The 21,493-nt window shown below is 44.0% G+C and overlaps 1 protein-coding gene across 3 annotated transcripts in view; it reads right to left on the minus strand.

Moving 5' to 3' along the window:
* Positions 1 to 21,493, minus strand: part of sorcs2 (sortilin-related VPS10 domain containing receptor 2) — a 231,981-nt gene that overhangs the window by 113,317 nt on the left and 97,171 nt on the right. For all 3 annotated transcript variants that reach the window (XM_036551169.1, XM_036551168.1, XM_036551170.1), the window contains exon 3: positions 1,032 to 1,131. In XM_036551169.1, the coding sequence (XP_036407062.1) occupies positions 1,032 to 1,131 (100 nt within the window). The remainder of the gene's footprint in view (positions 1 to 1,031; positions 1,132 to 21,493) is intronic.

Consider the following 21,493-nt stretch of genomic DNA (forward strand, 5'->3'; position numbering starts at 1 on the left):
ATAGTAAAGATGTTAAAACTATGAAATAACACAAATGGAATTATGCAGTGACCCAATCTATATTATATTTTAGATTAATCAAAGTAGCCAAAAAATATTTTTTAAAAATAAAATTTTTGGGCGGGAAAGAAATTCATACATAGACAAATATAAATATTGAAGTTGGTGCTAAGAAACAAATTTCAAGCATTTAAGCATAATCTTTTGATCAAAATGTCTTTGCATCTTTCTCATTATCTTATTCAGGTGTGTCTAAACCTTTGACTGGTACTGTACTAGGGAAATTCTATCATATCCATGATGTCACAAAGGATACCTCATTCAGCACATGCACACCCCTGTCTGTCAACACCCAAACAAAAGCCTACATTACAAGGAATTCCTTTCAGTACCTGTGTCAGCATCTATGTTAGTAACAGTGAGCTCTGAGATCAGAGGATCAAGCTATTGAAAGGCCCACTTCTCACTGTGGAAATGTACAGAAATGAATCTTTTCCCATCAAGTTATGACGTCCTTTAATTCCTAGACAATTAACAGCCGTTGGTGTCTGGCACAAAGATCAGCAGAGGGGGGTGAAAAGCCAGAGGGCAGGTCTCTGAGTCACAAGAAAAACTGTGATTTTAGCATTCAGCAGTGAGAGGACTGCACATTGCTTATTTCAGTCTTGTCACTCCTCAGTAAGACCATAGCAGTCTAAGCACATTGTCTATGATGGGGTGGAATATGTGTGTGTGTGTGTGTGTGTGTGTGTGTGTGTGTGTGTCTGTGTCTGTATGTGCATCTGTGCATGTGTATGAGCGTGTGTGTGTGTGTGTGTGTGTGTGTGTGTGTGTGTGTCTGTGTCTGTGTCTGTGTGTGCATGGTGTGGGGAGGATAGACACTCCCCCCCTGGAAGTCTTCCTTTCTCTGCAGTTCTCAGTGGGTACATATGCCGGTGTGTGTGCTGGTGGCTGGCTAAATGAAAGAGACAGTGCACCACCCCTTGTTTCCTCGAGGACAACAGGGACAGAGGAGCACATCCTTCTCCTACCTTCCTCTTGTTGGTGGGGCAAATGTAGAAGTTGGTGACAACGATGGTCGTCCCCGGCATCAGGTTGAGCTTGGTGTAGGTGGTTCCATAGTCACTGGACCTGGAAAGACAGAGAGAGGAGTGATGGACAAGTCACCATCGGAGGCAGGCTTGTTTTTTGGAATCAAGGCCATACTGATACCGCACAGATGAATTGATTTTTATAGCATGTGGATCAACTAGTATGAAGGGCATACTGAAGAGGATAACCCATACAGATGATATAAAGAGGTGTGATTCTGCACTGCATCTGTATAGAATTGGCTTGAGCTCTGGACTCAAGAATACAATGTCCAAATCCAAAGTGAGACACCATGTCTGTAAACTGATGTACCAGCATATTGAGTAAGTGCATTGCCGATCATCAAAAGTGCTATACTGATGGTTGACACATTTAATCAAAATCTGAGATCTGCATGCTTTATTTTTTCTGAATACAAACCATATGGAGAATGGTTATTTTGAAAAGATCAACAGTGTAAATAACCTGGGCTATATTTGTAACTTCCCACTTGAGGCTTAAAATTCTTTCATCTCCTATCTATGACTATTTCTGGTTTCAGAATCGTTCAAGCCCTTGTTTCTCTCTCAGGCAGCATCGGTTGGTGACTGTTGGTCAACACGCCACTTGACAATTTGAGCTGGATAATCAGCAACTGATAATTTGGTGTCCGTTCATGTGAAACTGTGTCATTGTCACAATGCATTATGGGTCCCCAGGCTGTAGGAGGGGTCTCTACTGTCAAACACTTTGTCCAGCTTGACATGAGAGGATTATTGATGCAAGCGCAAGGAATGCTCTCTTTCTCTAATCTCACCAACTCTCTTTAAGCTGTATCTATCAGCTGCCCTTAGCCAATTTCTTTGGAAGGAAAGACTGATGGCAAGAGCTGACCTGAGATAGCCTCAACATGGAAAATAACCAAAGGCATACACAGAAAAAAGAAACCAAGACAAAACAAAACAAACATTCACAGCCATGCATTTTTGATGAGGCAACAAGTGTCATTGCTGAGAATGCTTCCCATCAAGCCAAGGTGAAACAAGGTCATAATCCTGGATGATTTCTTTTTTTTTACATTTTGCATTCACGTCCGCGGTCTGAAACAAGCACAGCTTGAGCAGGCTGGCTGACTTCACAAACAATGTTAACTTCAGGGCTCGGATGCGGCGTGCACAGTGAACCGTAGGGGCCGGCGTGTCTGGAGCAGAGAGATGGACTTGCACCATGGACGGTGTCAGGGGTGCGAACGGGCTGTCCAATCTGGAGACCGGACCCGGATGAACGGGGCAGAGACCCAGACACTGTTATTACCTGTGACAGCACCCACGTTCAGGACAGGGATTGTTTTGTCGGAAGGTGGCTGCCGCGTCATCTCCTCAGCAGAGCTCACCCTCCTAACACCCTCACACAGCAGACAGGAGCAGCTTCCACCCCTGCAGTGCAGACGCTGTGTTTTCCTCCTCCCTGCCACCGAAATGATTAATGAAGGCCTTAATAATTCCCTCTCCGCATCTCCGGAAGGCCGGATTTAAGATGTGCCAGATGACAGGCCCTTTTGTCAGGGCTGCGTACCTGTATTGCTTGCTTCACCATTTACACGCAGTCATTAGTGAAGTAAATTTACATCCGTAAGTCACATGTAGTAATTTAGATATGCTTCCTCTGATCAGTAGAAATAGACATGTGGTCCCATGAAATATACACAATAAGGCTTAGGCAGGACAGTATTAGGGTGAGTCATACACAGACACAGCCCAGTTCGGTGTGGTACTAAAACATAAACCACACAAAGGTAAGGGCTGAGTTTACATGTAAGGCATCTCAGAGCGGCACAATTCAGATTCCTGCTGACAGTGTGTCCTGGCATTGACTCCATCTGTGCGCATGTCAACAAAATGCAGGAGATTGGGTATGTTGATCTGAGACTGGCCGGATCCTTGTGATTTCTCATTCGCTGAAGCTCCAGGGACTGGGTTCCCCCAAACAACAGTAAAGGTTCTGGGTGTATGATTAACAAGGAGCTCACATGGAGAATTACAGGTTGAAAGGGCGATAGAGGGAGAGAAAGAGAGGGAGATGCTGGGAGGCAGGCAGAGAGAGAAAGAAAGATGCAAGAAGGGGCTACAAAGTAAGAGATAGAAAGACAGAGGGAAAAAGAGGAAAAGAGAGGGCATTAGAATGAGACTGCGCAGCAGGTCTGTGAGTGATTGAGGGGGGCTGTTTCTGAGTGGGAACACTCTAAATGTTTTAAAGACGAAAATCATTTCAAAATCAAAAAGGGTCTGCGTTCATCTTCACATCCAAATGGATGCAGTCTGGTATGTAGCTGTCTGTATCCAAAAAAAAAAGCCAAATCATTTGGTTCATAAGTGCACTCATGTACTGGCATCTGTCAAAGTCTTCAAAAGACTGTGTCCTTTACATCTATGGAAGACATGGACTGGTTTTAAAGAGAGTACTGCTTGTGAAAGCTTTTTAAATGACATAAACAGCAGCAATCTGTTATGAAGTCTAAATCTAATCTATTCTGAACGAACAGATTCATGCCCTGCCAGCATTTCCTCTCCTCTCTGCAATAGAGAAGGCTGTGGATTTATCTACCAAAGGCAGCACACACTCATTAACATGTTCTGCTTTAATCTGGTATTTGTTGTGGTCTCTTCTAAAGGAGGCTTTTTACCCCGTCTCTGTCCCCAAGTACGCTTAAACACACCGATTCAAAGCGAAAGCAGAGGGACAGCAGCTTGTTAAAAGTTGGATGAAAGGCTCTGGTGCAGCAACACAGGCAGATATATTCCGCAAACGGACATGAGCCCCACATTTCACACGAATATCACATTTATGACCAACAGTTTTACAGACTCATACCCCTACATCACACGTGTAGGGGGCAAAAAGCAAAAACCAACTCCTCCGTCATTGCCAGCACCACAACCCCAACCCAGTTTATGACCATACTTGTGAGTCATGCTGAATTCGTAAACTCAGCTTGACCCTGCAACTGTGAACCAAATTCACCCACAGCGTCTGAATGGTAAGAGAGGCGTGTGCTGTACTGTACCAACAACCAGAGAAAAAGAAGGGGCCTTAAAGGACAATACGTTGTTTGTTTTGAGGGCGAGTGTTTCAGCCGCCTTTGTCTGGCATGAAAGGAGGCGGTCTGGGAAGACGTGGCGGAGAAACAGGACAACGTACAAGGAGGTGAGGCGCGGAGCCCTAACGGAAGAGAGAAGGAATGAGTAATTGAATCCGTCAGTATGCTGTTTCTGCGCGGCTTCCGAGGAGCACTTTACTCCCCCCCCCCCAATGGCGACGAGGGTGGCTGAGGTGAATGAAGAGCCAAACGGTCTGCGTTTCTGTTTCAACCTCCAAAAAAGATGAAATGAAACGATCTCAGGCGCTCAGACATGGTGTAACAGAGGTCACACATTGTGTTCAATGGAGGGAATGATGTGATACAGTAGGGCAATGTAAATTAAATATAAATGTGAAATTAGGCATGTATTATTTAGCACTGAGCTTGTACAATCCCTTTGGACAGGGCCATTAGCCAAATCTGTCTCTAAAATACAGAACGTGCCAAGCCAAGAGGTGGTGTGCAAAGATTCTGCTGGGGATGGAACCTACGACCTAAGTGTCAGAAAAGGGCAGGAAAGGGCACTTATCTATAAGACCACACAGTCTTTGAGGGATGAGTTGAAAATTTACATATAAATATAATTAAACAACAATATTAATAATGTGTTTATTTATTTTAAACTGGAGGCTTGCACTTATTGTCAAATTCCTGTTAAACAGAGATGGAGTAAAGTATTTGTCCAGCGATGCCTGGTCCATATTAGCATGCACCTCAATTCCTGCTGCATTACCCCAAACCTGTGCTCAGTGAAATAGATGTCACTTAAGCACAATTTTGACATCATGGTCTGTGTGGGGCAGGGACTTTCTGTCAACATTCAAATCTTGTAGAATGCTCTCTGAGGAAAACACAACACATGCAGGGTTTCATTCTGTTTAAAAGGAATCTGACAGTGAGTCAGCAGTTTATCAGGGAGAGCTAACAGATGGCCATCACCACACACATATGCACACTCATGTACGCACCCCCCCCCCCCAACACACACACACACACACACACACACACACACACACACACACATACACCCACCCACACCCACATACACCCTGGCAAATAGATGTCCAGACACAGACACACACACACACACACACACACACACACACACACATACACACACACACACACAAAACCACAGCCCAAGATAAGAAGAAGAGAGAGAAACAGAGTTCATCTTCAGGCAGTTTGAGATTAAAATAGGCCAGTATCTCAGTGCAGTCATACAGACTTGGAGGTAAGCTGTATTCATTTTGTGCAAATATTAAATAATAGCTACTACCCCCAGTAATGGATCAAAAAGCAGGAAATGTATAAAGCTTGTGTGTCTAAATAGAATGACATCAGCAAGTCTCTAGAGGAAGATTCTAATAGCATTACATAATTAAACAGTGTTCATTTCTCAGCATCCCTGGACTTATTTAACAGCGTAAGCAACAGACAGAGTAAAATGCTTTGATCTTCTAGTTTACATGTAGTCTATTTTAAAGCAAATAGAACGGAGGTCTGTTCTATTTCTACAGTTTTTTTTCCCTCCATTTCTTGCTTTGTAGGAATTTGGACTATATTTGATCTTTTGTTCCCGAAGGACCTGTAGTATAGGAAAACAGAGCTAGAACTCCACCAAAAGACAAAGTCCTGCTTGGGTACAGCAGTATCCCTGAGTATCCTTCCATGTCGGGTGGACTTAATGACTGTGCTAGGCTTGCGCTACACACAGGGCTATAAAAGGATGGAGACAGTGTGAGAAGTTCTTTCACAGGCTGGGGTTGAGATGGGCCAGCAGGCAAGATATTAAAACACACATTAAAGAAGAAAAAAAAAAGTTTAAAAAAGCAGTTTCTTACTGAATTACCTTTTCTTCCTCAGCCAACAACCTGTCCTCATCGAAGGGGCCCCTAAAAGGCTCCGGCTAAATGAAAGTTTCAGGATTTAATTATTGCTCGCGTTATGACCACCAGCTCAGCAGCGGACACCGTGCCTGCGGATCCATCTCGGCATCCAAACTCAGTGACCCCAAGCGCCCAGGGCCAGGAGCATTAGCAGAGCCCTCACGAGTGCCCAGCAAAGCGCTCAAAAGGAGCCGGGCTGGAGCATCACCAGCACAGAGCGGACGGTTCTGGAAGTACGGCACAAAAATAAATGCCTTTCCCATCCACGCTGTGTAATTGCAATGCACTCTCACTAAAACCATTTGTATTTAGGAAGAAAAAAAAATCATATTATGTCCTTTTTGTGCAGAAAATGTCAAAGGCCATAGGGAAAATTATACAACTAATACCGCTCATTTGGAGGATTGCGTCAGGCTTGTACTCTAAGCGTAAATGTGTGGCATAATGATGTTAACTTAATAGGATGGCTCATTTAATACGCCTATTCAGCCAACAGGATTAATAGACAGGATGTTAACTTGATGAACATGGAATAATTGCTTTCAGAGAGAGACCGCATCACTAAGAGCAGAGGTACATTTCTATCTATCTTTCAGCATGGATTTTTATGTACTGTGTCAATTTCTTGTTTCCTTACCTATTCACAGATCAATCTTAACTATTTTACAAATTCATGCTGGCACACCTTGTGCAGACTCTACATCCTCTGTATACCGCTGATGCATGGGGTTTCCATAGCACTCGATTCTATAGAGGGAACAGCACACTGGCCCGTAGTTCCAGACAACTCTTCATTACTGCACTCTGTGTGAAGGAAAGAAAAAAAAACTTCCTTGAATTGACTTTTTTCTTGACTTTCCATGAATTTGAGAGAGAATGTGGCCTGACCCAGTCATACCCCCATCAGAATCCCAGAATCCTTTGCTCTCTTTACTTGTGGACTGCCATACACCTTGATCCCAGTCCACCCTGTCTGCTTCTGAGAGGGGAAATTAATACCCAACTATCAAAGCATCATCTCACCTTTTATCTTCACTTCTGACAAAGCTGCCTGGTACCCCTTCACCAAACTCTGACTCCTTTCTGCTCTGAAATTTTGATGAGGTTTCTGAAGTACTCATACTCTACAAGTCTCAAAAATTCTGACCAGGGTTCAAATCTCTCCCTCACACCCACATATCTGAGATGGTTTCTCAGCACCACCCAAAGGAAACTTCTCCATGGAGGTAAGTCTGCCCTAAGACTCTTAGACAAGCCACATCACTCTGTGGAAACAAATCTTTCACTACTGACTCCCCCCAACCCCATGGGTTCTGCTAGTAGTTGTAAGGATATAATGGTTAGAAATGCATGAAGTCAACCCATCTCAAACTTTAAGGACAATACAATTATACATGACCAATGAGATCTATGTTTACTACTTTAGATGTAACAACATAAAACCTATAACATTGGAAAACTAACAACATTGGAAAGTTTGTCGTATTGTGGGCTAAATCAGAAAATTTGTTTTATCACTCTAGGGAATTTTTTATTTCCCTCCCAATAGACTGAAATCTCTTTTTAACTTTTACTTTCTTTGAGAATGTCTTAATTTTTTCCCTCACTGTCTACCAAGTGCACATATAGTGTAAATAGCACTGACCCCACCTCCGTAAACCCGATTCCTCTGTAGAACTACTGGCTTGACCAGTCAGACAAATCACCAAGAAAGGTCACCCCATGCAAGTGCTGTGAATGGAGTCGCATACTGGAGGGTACAGGTGCTTCAGCAATATCATGCATCCCATTAAGGATACCCATTAAGGAATCTAAACTTAATCTGTTACAAGGAGCAGGGTGAATCCAAACACAGAGATGACTCAGGACACAAAGTTTCGTTCAAAGAAAACAAAGTTTTCTTCACTGAAGACTCGAGAAGCAAAAGCAAGCTTTGTGCAGGAGTGTATACACAAAGCATGGCAACTCAAGACTAATAAAAAAGAAAGTCAAAGGGCAGAGCTTAAATAACCGAAAATATAGATGACAACAATAAGCAATCAATACAGGTGGAAAAAATCAACCAAACAAGACAGGAAACAAACAGGAAGTGAGGCCATCCAGTGGTTATCCCAGGAAGCATCAGCTGAGAACCCTGGCAGGAAGTTATGAGGCCACCTGTTGATCATTCTGGAAAGTGACAGCAGCCAAAGCCCTGACAGAATCACCAATATGGAGGAGCAGACATCCATTTTGTCAAATGACATACTTGTGTCAAAGGCCTTCGAAGCTGAATAGCCCTTGGTGGGCATATTAAAAAACACAGAAAATTCACATGGAACATTCAAGGATGATTACACATAAGAAACAGGAATTGTGAGTTACAACCGAGTGATACGCGATCGTGTCTGTTCATGGTCAGATTTCGTGCGCAGGCCAGGAAGACAGGCCCTCCTAATCCCCCACGAAGGCACCGTGATCGGTTATTGTCATTCCGTGCACCGACGGTTAGTGAAATTCCTCCCTCCCGTGAAGACAAGCAAACGTGAAAGGGAGCCAAAAGCGTGCAGGCGGTGAGACACTCGAGGTGAGGCCCTGCATTTTCATCTCAAGCAGGGAAGAGAAAACAGGGATAGTGAGAACTCTTTAAACTGCGCGAGGCAGTGATTCCAATTTAATGGCTTAATATGTCAGGGTCCTGCCGAGCCGCTCTCTCAACAGGAAGACAAATCGAATATATCAGCCTGATGCAACAACAAGACACTTCAAAATGCAGTCATAAAAACAACCCAGACACAATGTTACACCCAAGAAAATACTTGCAGGGCCAAAATGTGGGGTCTTAAAAGGGGCATGTCAGTGTGGCCCTACCTACAATCCAAAAACAACGGAAAGCAAACCTAATGAATCATTGGGTAAAATTAAATATCCCATCCTTAATGCTAATATACAACATATTGTCTTGGGAGCTTGTACTTAAATGCAGTAAATATGCTCTAAAACAAGTAAAAAAAACTGCTGTCAACAAATCTGCCCCGTAGTACTGTTATTATTCCAGCACTATCTCACAACAACAGTAATGGATTACTTGCCCTCCCAGATACTCGCAACGTCAGCACCATAGTGTAGTGTTTATGTGCTGTGTGGGGGGAAAACATTTCAGGAAGTCACAAAAAAAAAAAATCTCTCCTTTGCAGAAAATAGAGTAGTTGCATGAGTGTACTTGGTGTGCGAAAGGCAAGCACATCATTCTTGAGACACATACCAGACAAGACAGCTAGAGCACAACAGCGAACCCATAGACACTGGCCTGTCAGTACACCTTATACAGTCCATCAGAAATAAAGCTATTAGATTTAGAAGGTATTTGAGTTACTCACAAAAATAAGGTAATTCTTAAGCCATTTAAATGTAGTGCTAACAGGTCACAAATCGTAACAATATTGATATTACCGCAGATGCTTCAATGGATAAATGACTAATATAAGCTGAAATAAGAAGTACGAAAGACAAATGCATTAGATATTTTAGATTCATTAGGCACCTTCGGGGAATATAATGTCCAAAGCCCCCAGTCTGCCAAATCCAGCAATTTATGTCTCCATTACCTGCTCAGGATCCAGACCTGCCAAAGCAGTCTAGAAAACAAGCCCTGGCACTGATTTAACCTGAGGTTCAGGACGCAAACAGTGGTTCAAATTATAAACAGGTTGAAGGTTGGAGAACAGAGGAGAATTAGAGCATCTGTTGTGGGCTGTGGGACTACTGACCATAGTGAATTAGCATTACTCTACTCTGATTGGTCCACAGAGAGAGGTCCCAGAAGACCTTTCCTGGCAACTCAGTCCTGGACAGGGGCCAGAGGACTAAGATGAGACTGAAAAGATTGAGCGATCGCTGTCTGGGAAAATCTGTCAGGGCGCCTTTTCTTCCGGACCAGCAGAACACTCCACTCTTACAGTGAAGGTCGCTTGAAAAGTTCCAGGGTTCAGAAATAACTTCAAGAAAGATGTTGGAGAGAGAATGAAAAACTTTTATTTATATAATGACAGGTATATATAAAATGAACAGGGAAATGCATAAGTGGGAAATGCAGTCAGTCATCAAGCATACGGCCCCATTCAAAAGTCTGGACACACCTACTCATAGAAGGGCTTTTCTTTATTTTTATTTTTTTTTATTTTCCAGATTTTAGAATAATAAAAAACTGTAGTTCCTACACAATATATCAATGTACTTTACTCTCTACTATACCTTAGACACCATGCGCTTGCATTGATTCTCTGAGTTCACAAATTCAGAGACTATAAATATGTCCCTCTGAAGGATTTTAATGTAATGTTGAGGCCATGAATCATCACAACTGTTACCATTAGCCTGTTAAAAAAACAAGGTTTATGGCAGTGTCCTCAATTCAATTAGGCTTAACATACATTCCATAACAACACTCGGGTCCTCCGTAAAAAGATGAAAACGGCTGCGTCAGCACTCATCTTGTAGCTGAGACTCTCACAGATGAACAGGTATCAAAGTGCCTCCATATGGGAATATTTTACTACCCCGACATTTACAAGACAGAAGGTTTCAATATCGATCTGTGATTTTTTTTAACAGTGGGACACAGATTACTGACAGTAAAAGGAGCAGAGACACAGGTCAGGCCTATAAAAATCAGTTATTACCCCTATGAACTTCTACACTTCGATGGGCTCCAAGCGCAAACATCATCAGGTGCTTTATTGCGTCCATTCATTCTCTGGGAGTAGACAAGCCACTGGACTACCCATGGCTATTTTCTTGTGTTGTACTCTTCTTCACTTGTAAGTCGATTTGGATAAGTGAAGTCTGCCAAATGAATAAAGGTAAATGCAAATGCAAACACCTAGATTACAGTCATGAAGGAGCCGGGGGGAGAGACTGGGGTTCAGCAAGCCAGTAAAGACTTCTAAATGTATAGGATGGAGGATGTCCCCAATTGTTTTGAATAGGGGCTTTGTCCACCTGTGACCGGTGATGGCTTCAGAGTGCATACAGTATGCTGTGCCCTCCTGTGACCACAATGGCTACAGGATACATACAGTATGCCCTCCTGTGACCCCTATTGGCCAACGTACACAGACATTATCCCATCCTGTGCCTCTATTGGCCTCCATGTACAGACAGTGCACCCTCTTGTGACCCCGATGGTCTCCATGCACAGACAGTACTGTACACTCTCCATTTCCCTGGAAGAGCTTCAGACTGGACACCTCAGCATTCACGACCTGAGTAGTTGATGCAAACAGTGCAATGACCTCATCGTTCCTTCCACAGGTGTCACTGCGTCTTGCTACTCTAAGCGTACCAAGGTTCCCACAACGCCTTCTCTGATACCACAGTTTCTGTTGCCCTAACAACCCATCTGTATTTCACTGAGCTGCACCGGGGGCCTGTAAACTTACAGGGAGACTCAAACACGTTAGAAGGTGTTGGCCTGCTATGCTCACTAATAGCAATTGCATGGGGAGTTTCATTCATTTCAAAGGTTCTGTGGCTCATCTTGGTGTGCAGATACCCTCACTGTAGGCACTAAAGCCATGGGTTAGCATAGACAGCCCTGAGACTCTCTGGGGCTGTTCACAAACATGTTTCATTCATTGCACTCTAAGCCTAGATCACCCTCCTGCAGCCATACATCATAACAGAGAGTGCTCCATACCAGATCACCCACTTAGATAATGATCCACAGCAGGTCTGAAAGGCTAATATGCAAACAAGAGATAAATGCGAGGGATGACTATTAGCAAAATCTGAGCTTTTTTTTCCTTCACTCTCTACTGTAGAGAGAATATTGCAAATGAAGCAATTTACTGACAAAAGGTACAATCAGCAAGAAGCACTGCCCGTCTTAGTAGAGTATAAGAACTTGGAACTGATAAAATGTCATCGATGCAACTCCATATGGTAGCAAGATCATTTGATTTCTTTTTTTTTTCCTGTTTTGAATGAGATCATTAGCAAAGGGTGATTTACTGTTCCATTCTATGACACTGTGAGCAAATGAAGTTGCCACCTCTGAGCTCAAAGCATCCATTGTAACATTCAAAAGGAGCGAATGGAGAAACTCAGGATCCTGCTTAGGAGATCCGTGGGCAAAAAGTATGTAGAACTATTGGAGCAAAAAACATCAGACTAAGAGGCAGCAACAGGGCCTGTGCATGAAACCTCCCTCGGGTCCTTTTCATGTTATTTGTTTGTTCTGATTAGATTGCATTCTGTGACATAACATATCTCTTCAGACTCATTACTGGTCCATTTGAACATGCGTCCTAAAAATAGTGAACAACACATAACTGTGAATGTAACTTTTTTTTTTTTTTATGTGTGTGTCTGAGGCTCTCATTTTAATGGAGGCACTTTCCATTTAGACTAAGTTCACAATGTGATTGTGATCCCCTCCCTCCCCGCAGCGGCTGTGCAAACAGCCCCAAATGCAGGCTTGAAACCCAGCGAGAGTGCACTGAAGGACTGCTGTCTGACAGCCAGAGCTGAGTCTGTTAGCCATATCTCTCGGGCCCTGCAGACACGATTGAAGTTGTAGGAGCTCCGCGTTGATACTCAGACTGACCACCCCCCTAACCCCACCCCCCCAACCACCACCTTCCCTCCCGCCCGGCTCCCGAGTGTGCATTAGCAGCCCTCTGTCAGGGCACATGACAGGAATACAACTATGACGGTGGCACATTCGCTTTGTCTCCTGACCGACAGCTGTCCAAACAGCCCTGTCCAACAGCACTCACTTTTATCCTTTATCACTCTCCATCTTTACAGCGTGTCTTTGCAGGGGTGCAGAACAAAACATTTGTACCACAAAGTTCAAAGCGGCCTTTCATGTGTGTCACATGTACGGTGGCGAATCGGTTAATGAAGCTTGAGCTTTTATACTGGTGGTCCTCCCATTCCTGAGATGTACAGAGAGTGGGGGTGGCCAGGTCTGTTCTGACCACAAACCCCCTCTAAATTTCCCTCTAAATTTGCTGCTTATTTTTGAAAATTGAAGGGGGGTATATTTTTAATATACCTTGTTAACATGCCATCACCCTTGAAACTATAGAATCAGGGTTTGCCCCATAAGCTTTCTTTGAGAATATGTGCTAGGTCTGATCCATATTCCCTTTCTGTGTATTGTCTCACAGGATTCAAAACCTATTACAAGAGAATCAAGGATCACAGCAATCATTTTTTTTCTTTTTGCCATAGGTCAAAATTTCATGCATATTATGTGACTTAGTTACATATGTGTGTTTTCAAAGAACCAGCTATTGTGTTAGAGAAATTCGGCCGAAGGAAATTAATTTTATTTGAGCAATATCACATTCCATTGATCAGTACAGACGCCTGGACTAAATTACAATGAAAGTTTCCCTCATAATCATGGTGATATCATCAAGGTGATATTCGATTTTCTGCATTCATTTCCTTCACAATTTCCAAAGCCCTATAAAATTCTGACACCATAAATATGCAAATTGTTCATGACCTGGGTCTCTCAGAGGAGCATAACATCTGTTAAATAATCAATAAATATAAAACAAATCATTTTCTTCCACAAAGGGGAATAAATTCAATCATTACTTATTTCATGTTTTGTTTACTGGCCAGCAAAACATGAGCACTGCCTGTAAGTTATCAGGATGTATCTGATCTCTTTTTCTATACAAAGAACAAGCTCTTTTTATAGCCATATGCTTCATGCATATTATCTATACTCATAAAGAGTTTCTCCACAAAAGAGCAGTATCACCTTGCCTGTACTGCAGACAGAGATTCATGTAGAAATTTCCTTCGGCAGAAGTCAGAACTACTTCTCTTTTTTTTCCCTTGCTCCTCAATCGTATAATTGTAAACTGGAGGGGGATTAATGCGGCGATCCTGGCTGGCTCGTCACAGTTGCCCTGCGGGGGTTGTAAATTAGAGGGACGTCTGCACGGAGCTTCGCCCACCTGGCAGCCCTGGGGTCTCGGGTAGCGTTAATGGCAGGAGAACGAAGGCACTCGGATGCGTGGAGAGCCTCTCGAGCGTGGAGAGGGCGAAAGGTGTTACCGTGAGTCATTGTGGCGGCGGCAGCGGCGGCCTGGATTAGCTCAGCATCCCTCACCTCCGTCTCCGTCACTCCGCGGCTGCCTAAAAAGGCATCTCAGCTTGGCTAATGAGTAGAACTGTAACCCAAACTTCAGAGTGTCAGCGGGGACTGACAGTGTCGGCCTTTGAAATTCTTTTGCGTTAATGGCCACAGTTTCTGGGAAAAAAAAAAAATATTCCAAAACCCATCACACAATGGAAAGGTCCTACAAGCTGCGTGGCCGTTCATCCTCTATCTCTGCACTTACCTTGATTCTGTGACTTATTGCCTCCATGGATCTTTGCAGATCATTTAAAAATGGCAGCACTGCGGCAGCAGTAATGCCTTTATGAAAGGACTCAAGGAGTCTGGAACTGTAGTGCACCTTGGAGAGCCGCATCGTTAGCAGTGCTGATTACAAAGGTGACACGTTATTATCAAAGAAAATGCTTGAGACTAAAGACAACAGTGGGACGGGACCGGCTCTGACAACATAAAAATGCAAAAAATGAGACCTGATCGAAGCTGAATGCCTCTCCTCCGCACAGACCCAGGACCTCGAGTGCTCTCCACGCGTGGGTCCGCGAATGCCAGAACGTCACGGCCTGGCGAGTGTTCTCGGCGTAATCTGATTGGCCCAGGCTCTGGCGGAACCCAGCGCACGCGCCTGGCAACGCCGCATGCCCACGCTCTACCCGCTGTCCCAAATTAATACAGGATGACAGAGCACTAATTGGGAACATTTATCTAAATGACATCCGCATGAGGACCTTTGGGTAGGAGCAGAGAGTTTCTGAGCCCCGTAGATAGCGTTCATTCATTACCACTCATCTCTGTGAGTGCTGACTGCTCTGTTGGTTTGCTCTTTTAAGGGAGCCTCTGCTACCCGATATTCCATTCTGCCAGGGAAATGGAGAAGGGCTGGTTTTTTTTTGACGGTTCTGTATTTTCATCTGTCAAATGACTTCCCCTCAAACCTTTGAGGCACGTTGGCAAAGCAGTGACGTTTGGCTGGAAAAAATCAACGGTTTCAGCGGGTAATTGCATTTGCAGCATTAGGGGTTTTTTTAATGTTTTTCCACAAGCTTTCAAAAATGTTCTTTTCTTGCAAAATGTCAATTCCTGTTAATATGGGCAGTTTCTCACAGCACCCGTGTGAATAATGAAAATATTGACGATTGCCGACAGCAGCTAGTCAGGAGGAGGATGTGAGGAGCATCTTCCACATATCAAGAAAGACGCTGCAACTGTCCTTGAGTTCAAATTACAGCACGCTGCACAGCCACCAGCCAACCACACAGGAAAAAAAAGCTAGGCAATTCACTGAAACATCATACATCCTTCCTTGATGTAACTTGAGTGCTCACCACTCAATGTTCTGCCTTTGTGTGACTCACATGCAACACATGGGCTAGTCACTCTGCTCCACTTCTACACTGTTATATTTGCTTTAGTGCTAATCATCTGCTGAGAAGCTTTTCCAGTACACCACTGTTATTTATGTAATTCAAAGCCAATCAGTGGGCAGTACATAAACAGAGAAATATGCACATATGCACACAGATATGTACACTTGTATACACACACATACACACACATTTTCAGACTGCAGAGACCATACCAGTTAGCCTTGTTTTGCAATGACTGAACTCAGATTTAATCATATGTACAAACTCTTATCAAACCGTTGATAATGAGCTCCATGTTATTTGCAATTAGCATTATAAAAATATATGAAAGGAAAGTGCATACATCTCTAGGATAGAGATCCAGCCCCTGAGACCCATCAGAGTGCTGTGATTGGGCAGAATTTGACCCATGCTGTGGAGTTCCATGCACACCCAAAGAGGGCCCAAGGGATTCTGCCAAAGATCAAAGATGGACACTCATGAGCTTGCTTTTCTCCAGGAGAAAACACACTAATATATTAAAAACATATTAAAATATTCTCATAATATTATTTTTTGTATGGTCTGCCCCCAGCCTGACTCACCTCTAGAATTGTGGAGGAAAGCAATTCAAATCCAAGGGCTCAAAGGCCAGTGATAAAACCACTACTGTATAGGAAATCTACATGAAAGGGTTCTTTGAGCTTCTGCTGTCTGAATATCATTTATTGCTGCATTAAATATTTATTCTTCACTCGAATGGCTGATAATGATAAAAATAAGCATGAAAATGATCATGCATTTAAGATGCAGTCAAATGCATAACCCCTACTTTAAAATGCAAAAACTTAGCCTAAACACCGGATTTCATGAAAGATAAATTGCACAACATCATTCTAGAACGCTCTGATTTGTATAACCTTTCATGTTATTCCATGTCACCTGTTCACAAAAGGCTCTCTCTCTCTCTCTCTCTTCACCTAAACCACAGTTTGGCCCCAGTCCAACAATGGATCCTTCCTGCATGGACGTTTGATGGCTATGATGCCAAGACCCGCAGCTCTGCTACACAGATCGCTAAAGCAAAATACAAAAACAAAGAACCTGAAGTGCATAAACTCCCATGAACTCGCGTACCTACGATGCCCCTGCCTACCTACAGAGGGTCCTGCCACGCTGGTGTAGTGGTTTGGAATTAGTCACAATTTCCAGAAATTCTTTTGTGCCCTTAAGAGAAGCCTGAACTGCTTCAGTACCCTGTACTTCAGGTGCTATTTACAAAGTTGGATAAGATCTGCCAAGCAAATAAATACTACCTACTGCCTTTTAATGAAATTTCTGTTTCCCTGACAACTTACCAAATGATTAAGGCTGACCCTGAAAACATTACTAGTTTAGACTGCATGGAGTTTGTGGGAGGTCTTTGAATCGACTACAAATCACATTAAGTTACTGTGTTCAATGCAGTTATTATACACTGAATGAAGAAATACTTTCCAGTGCCAATGGGAAATTTTCCTCTAATATCCACTAGTGGCTTTTGGCTCTGTTCACTGAATCAGAAAGAAATAGAATCTGCTGTCCACCTTAATTAATAATCCCTTCTAAAATGATAAATACTTCAATCATTGGTGGTTATCGCCTATATTGTAAGTTACAGCCTACTCCTCAGTGTAAAGCTCTTTTAGAATGTTGGATGAAAAGCACTGTTATAAAGGTATGCCGTACCTATTCTATCTATTCATGTGGCTGTAACCTTTCCAATAACTTTGTATGCATAGAGCACTTATCTATTGAACATATAATGTCACAATATCAGTGCGTAACTGTGATAACTGTTGACAATAAGCAGTCAAGCAATGTAAGGGTCTCTGTTCCCACTACATTTCCTGCCAAGTTACTCCACATATTTGTAACTCTCAGTGAAAGAAAAAAATTCCTGATATCAGTATATTTACCTTTACATCTTGTTCTGCCGACAGAGCTTACCTTGAAATAGCTTCTGTTGTCTGCTTTTAAACAATTTAGATTCTCCTGTTCCCCAGTTCATCAAGATAAAAAGATCTTGAGTCTCTCTTCATAACTTTTACATTTGTTAACTGGAATCAGTCTTGTTGCCCTTCTCTCTACCTTTTCAAGAACTTTAATGTACTTTTTTATGACGTGGTTCCCAGAAAAGGACACACTACTTCAATTGTAGTCTGATCAAGATATTGACATCATCCTTTGATTTATAATTGACACTTTTTGCTTCTTACGGCTTTGGCACAATGTCTAGATCATCAAGATAGACTTGCATCAACTATTACGCTCACGTCTTTTTCAGGTTACACACACTCTTATTTTGTAACTCCCACAGTGTGTGCAATTTGCATTTAGTTATACAGGAGTTACTCCAGTGTCTTTCTGCAGTAGCTCCTCATGACCCACGCCATCTAATTGCATTCCCAGCTGATGTGTGCAATTAAATCTTGAACACGCCTTCCGTCACCCACGACCTCAAGTACATATTAATGCATACATTTAAATACACAGATAGGTGCAGGCATACATGATCACGCACTCATGCACACAGGCGCGCACACACATACACATATACAGACACACACACACACAGACACACACACACACACACGTGTACCTGCTGCAGCAAATAGAATGCCAATGGCCCTGTTCACTGAACCACAGACCAGGCAACAAGAGTTGGGCACAGATTACATTGCAAAAATGCCCTATTCTGTGAGTACACGGCAACCTTATTTTGATACACAGGAGTCATTTCAATGTGTTTAACGCCAGTACTTCCACAATGTGGAAGTAATGACAATGGAAAGCAGGTATAATTGGGCAATGCATAATAAGCCTCTATTATCATGCTGATGAAGTCCCACTGTTTCACTGCAGAGAGAGGGACGAGGGTCTTCATTTCATCCGAGGGCCACATGTGGTTGTTTATCAAACAGGAAGTCATTTACCTCCACTGATCCATGAACAGAGCCAGCATGGGCCTGGCAGATGAAAGAGGCAGTTCACAAACCCTCCACAGAAACATCCCGCGCAGCAATCCTGACAGGTTACGCGCTAGCCTAGCGGGAGGTCTCATCCAACCAGATTCACAGTACTTACACTCTCACATCCTGTTAGTTACACATTTATATGACCGGACTCCAACTGCAGCAGCCGGTGTAAAGTCCCGCGCCCAAGGGCTCCCGACTGCAGGTTCCAATCTGGGGTTCAAACCCGCAAACCCCGAGGGTTGCGGTGTGGTGTGCAGCGTGCATGGATTACGCGCTGCTCCCAGAAGTGAATGCTCCTGAGCAGGTTGCTACGGTGACTTGTGATTACGGCGGGGAGTCGCCGAGCGTGGGGGGGGGGAAGCGCGGAAGGAGACTCACTGCAGAGGATGCAGGAGACGGTGACTAATTGCTGTAGCTGGCGTCGGTAAACGACGTGTCACAACAAGCAGCCCAGGAAACCACAGCATGTCGGCCCAGGGCGCCGCGGCAACGGTCAGGGGGGCCGCCCGCTGAAGCTCGCAATTAGAGCCGGGAGTCCTCTGAGACGACGGGGGGTTGGGGGGGTTGGAGCATGAGCCAGCGTGTCGCCGAGAGGGAGACAGCAGTCCCAGTGATTCATTACAAGGCACTCTTTTCTCTCTCTCTTTTTTACACAGGCGACCGCCGACCGTGACAACAAAAATCCTCCCAGCCGTCCTCCTCAGGACACCCTCAGATCTGATAAACATCTGCAGGCCAGGAGGGCTGTCGGCCAGTGGCTGTTTATGCGGCTCTCCCTCTCTTTGTCCCTGTACTGGTAAGGTCTGGGCAGCAGTGTAGTGTAGTATTAAGGAGCAGGGCTTTTAACCAAAAGGTTGCTGGTTTGATTCCCCACTGGGGCACTGCTGTTGTACCCTTGGGCAAGACACTTAACCCACAATTGCTTCAGTAAATATCCAGCTGTATAAATGGATAACGTAAGAACTGTGACCTATGTAAGCCGCTCTGGATAAGAACATCTGCTAAATGACTAATGATAATGTAATGTGGTGTACAACACTCCCCCACTCTCAGCTCATCTACTCAGCTCAAAACGCACCTTGAACTTATGCTTTACATTGACGCCAGCACAATTTCACAGAAAGTTTTGGAAGCAGAGATCATTTGGTGAGAGATTGGGTTTTAGAGAAGTGAGCAAAAAAAGTTTAGCGCACCATCTACCCTCACTCTCTCTCACCTTATGTACCCTCTGAATTTCAGAAGTGTAGGAGACACAGAGCATACAGTGAGGTGATACATACAGATGACTGCGGGATCAATGTTAGCTCTCAGAGACAGAAGGTGAGGCCATCTGCCAAATAAAGTTAAGAAAAAGAAGAATTCATCAGGACACAGTCTCTTTTCATAGCTCCCATATTCTGTATCCCACTGACACCATGGGTCTTGAACTGCCACTGGAGTAACTGAGATGAAGCATGTTGCCCAAGGATGTAACAGTACTGTGCCATCAGGGACTCAAACTCACACCACTCCGGTTCGATAGTCTGGCCACTGCTTGCTGCTGCCTTGCATTCAGGTCTCTGGTAAACAGCAAACAGTGGAACCTGATCAACAGAATCAGCACCATGGACAGCATTTGGCAGCCATGGTGCAGCTGCCAGTCAGTGGGGTCAGGAAAAAAGCACCTGCTTGTACACGTGTACACATACACGCGCGCACGAGCACACACACGCACACCACACCACACACATCCACACACACAGACCATCCACGCACACCACCGAGACACATCCACACATACAGTACACACACACACCACCCACACACATGCATGCGCATACACACACACATACACGTGTACACACACACGCACGCACGAGCACACACACGCACATGCACACCACACACATCCACACACACAGACCATCCACGCACACCACCGAGACACATCCACACATACAGTACACACACACACCACCCACACACATGCATGCGCATACACACACACATACACGTGTACACACACATGCGCGCACGAGCACACACGCACACCACACCACACACATCCACACACACACGCGTGCATGCACAATAACCAAAAGAGTAATTACAGCAAACACAATCCCTGTGCTTAAGGGTGAATGAAAACAAACAAATCAAGCGCAAACCCAATGCACAGGTGCTTTCGTTCCGACTGAACAAACCATTCATCCAAATCACTCAATATGCACGCGGTGGGACCGCCGGTACTGTCGGTGAAAAAACAGCACTTCTGAAACGTCGCTTTTTTTCCCCTAAATTTGCAAGCTGCGACAAAAGCCCTTTGCACAAAAAAAAAAAAGTGCTGATAAAAAGCGATCTAGCCCAAAGCTCCAGTGGCCTATTCACTGAAAGGGGGACAGAAGCAATGTCACATCACAGGCCTCTAAACCCGTACAATCACTCTCAAAGCGCTCAACAAAAACGCTCAGTTTTTTCAGAGCAGGGAGGACTTGATTAGCTGCAAATTTTTCCTTCTTCTTGGCACAGGCGCTAGCACCACACCACCTAAAGGAAGACTAACAAAACAAGCTCGGCTTTCATCACCCCTGAGTGAAAACAGCTGATGGCTGTGTTTGTTTAGGCAACTTTACATCTGATCCTGATTCCCGGTGGTACTATACAAACATCCCGTTCCTACTAATTAAAGGTGCCGTCTGCACTCTCGGTTGTGAGGTGATGAATAAGTGGGTTTGGATCTCAGCACCCTGCGGATTTCGGCCCACGCGGAGACACTTCTCAGAAACTCCCGTCTCACCTCTGTTGCTCTCAGTCTGTGTGGGGACTGAGTCATAGCGTATCTGCTCACATCACTCATCTGCGTAACAGGTATTCATTAACTAGTCCAAGAGTCTGTGTTCGTCATTGGGATCTGTGTGTGTGTGTGTGCG

The sequence above is a fragment of the Megalops cyprinoides genome, chromosome 18 (assembly GCF_013368585.1).
Source record: "Megalops cyprinoides isolate fMegCyp1 chromosome 18, fMegCyp1.pri, whole genome shotgun sequence".
In the NCBI taxonomy this organism is placed as follows: domain Eukaryota; kingdom Metazoa; phylum Chordata; class Actinopteri; order Elopiformes; family Megalopidae; genus Megalops; species Megalops cyprinoides.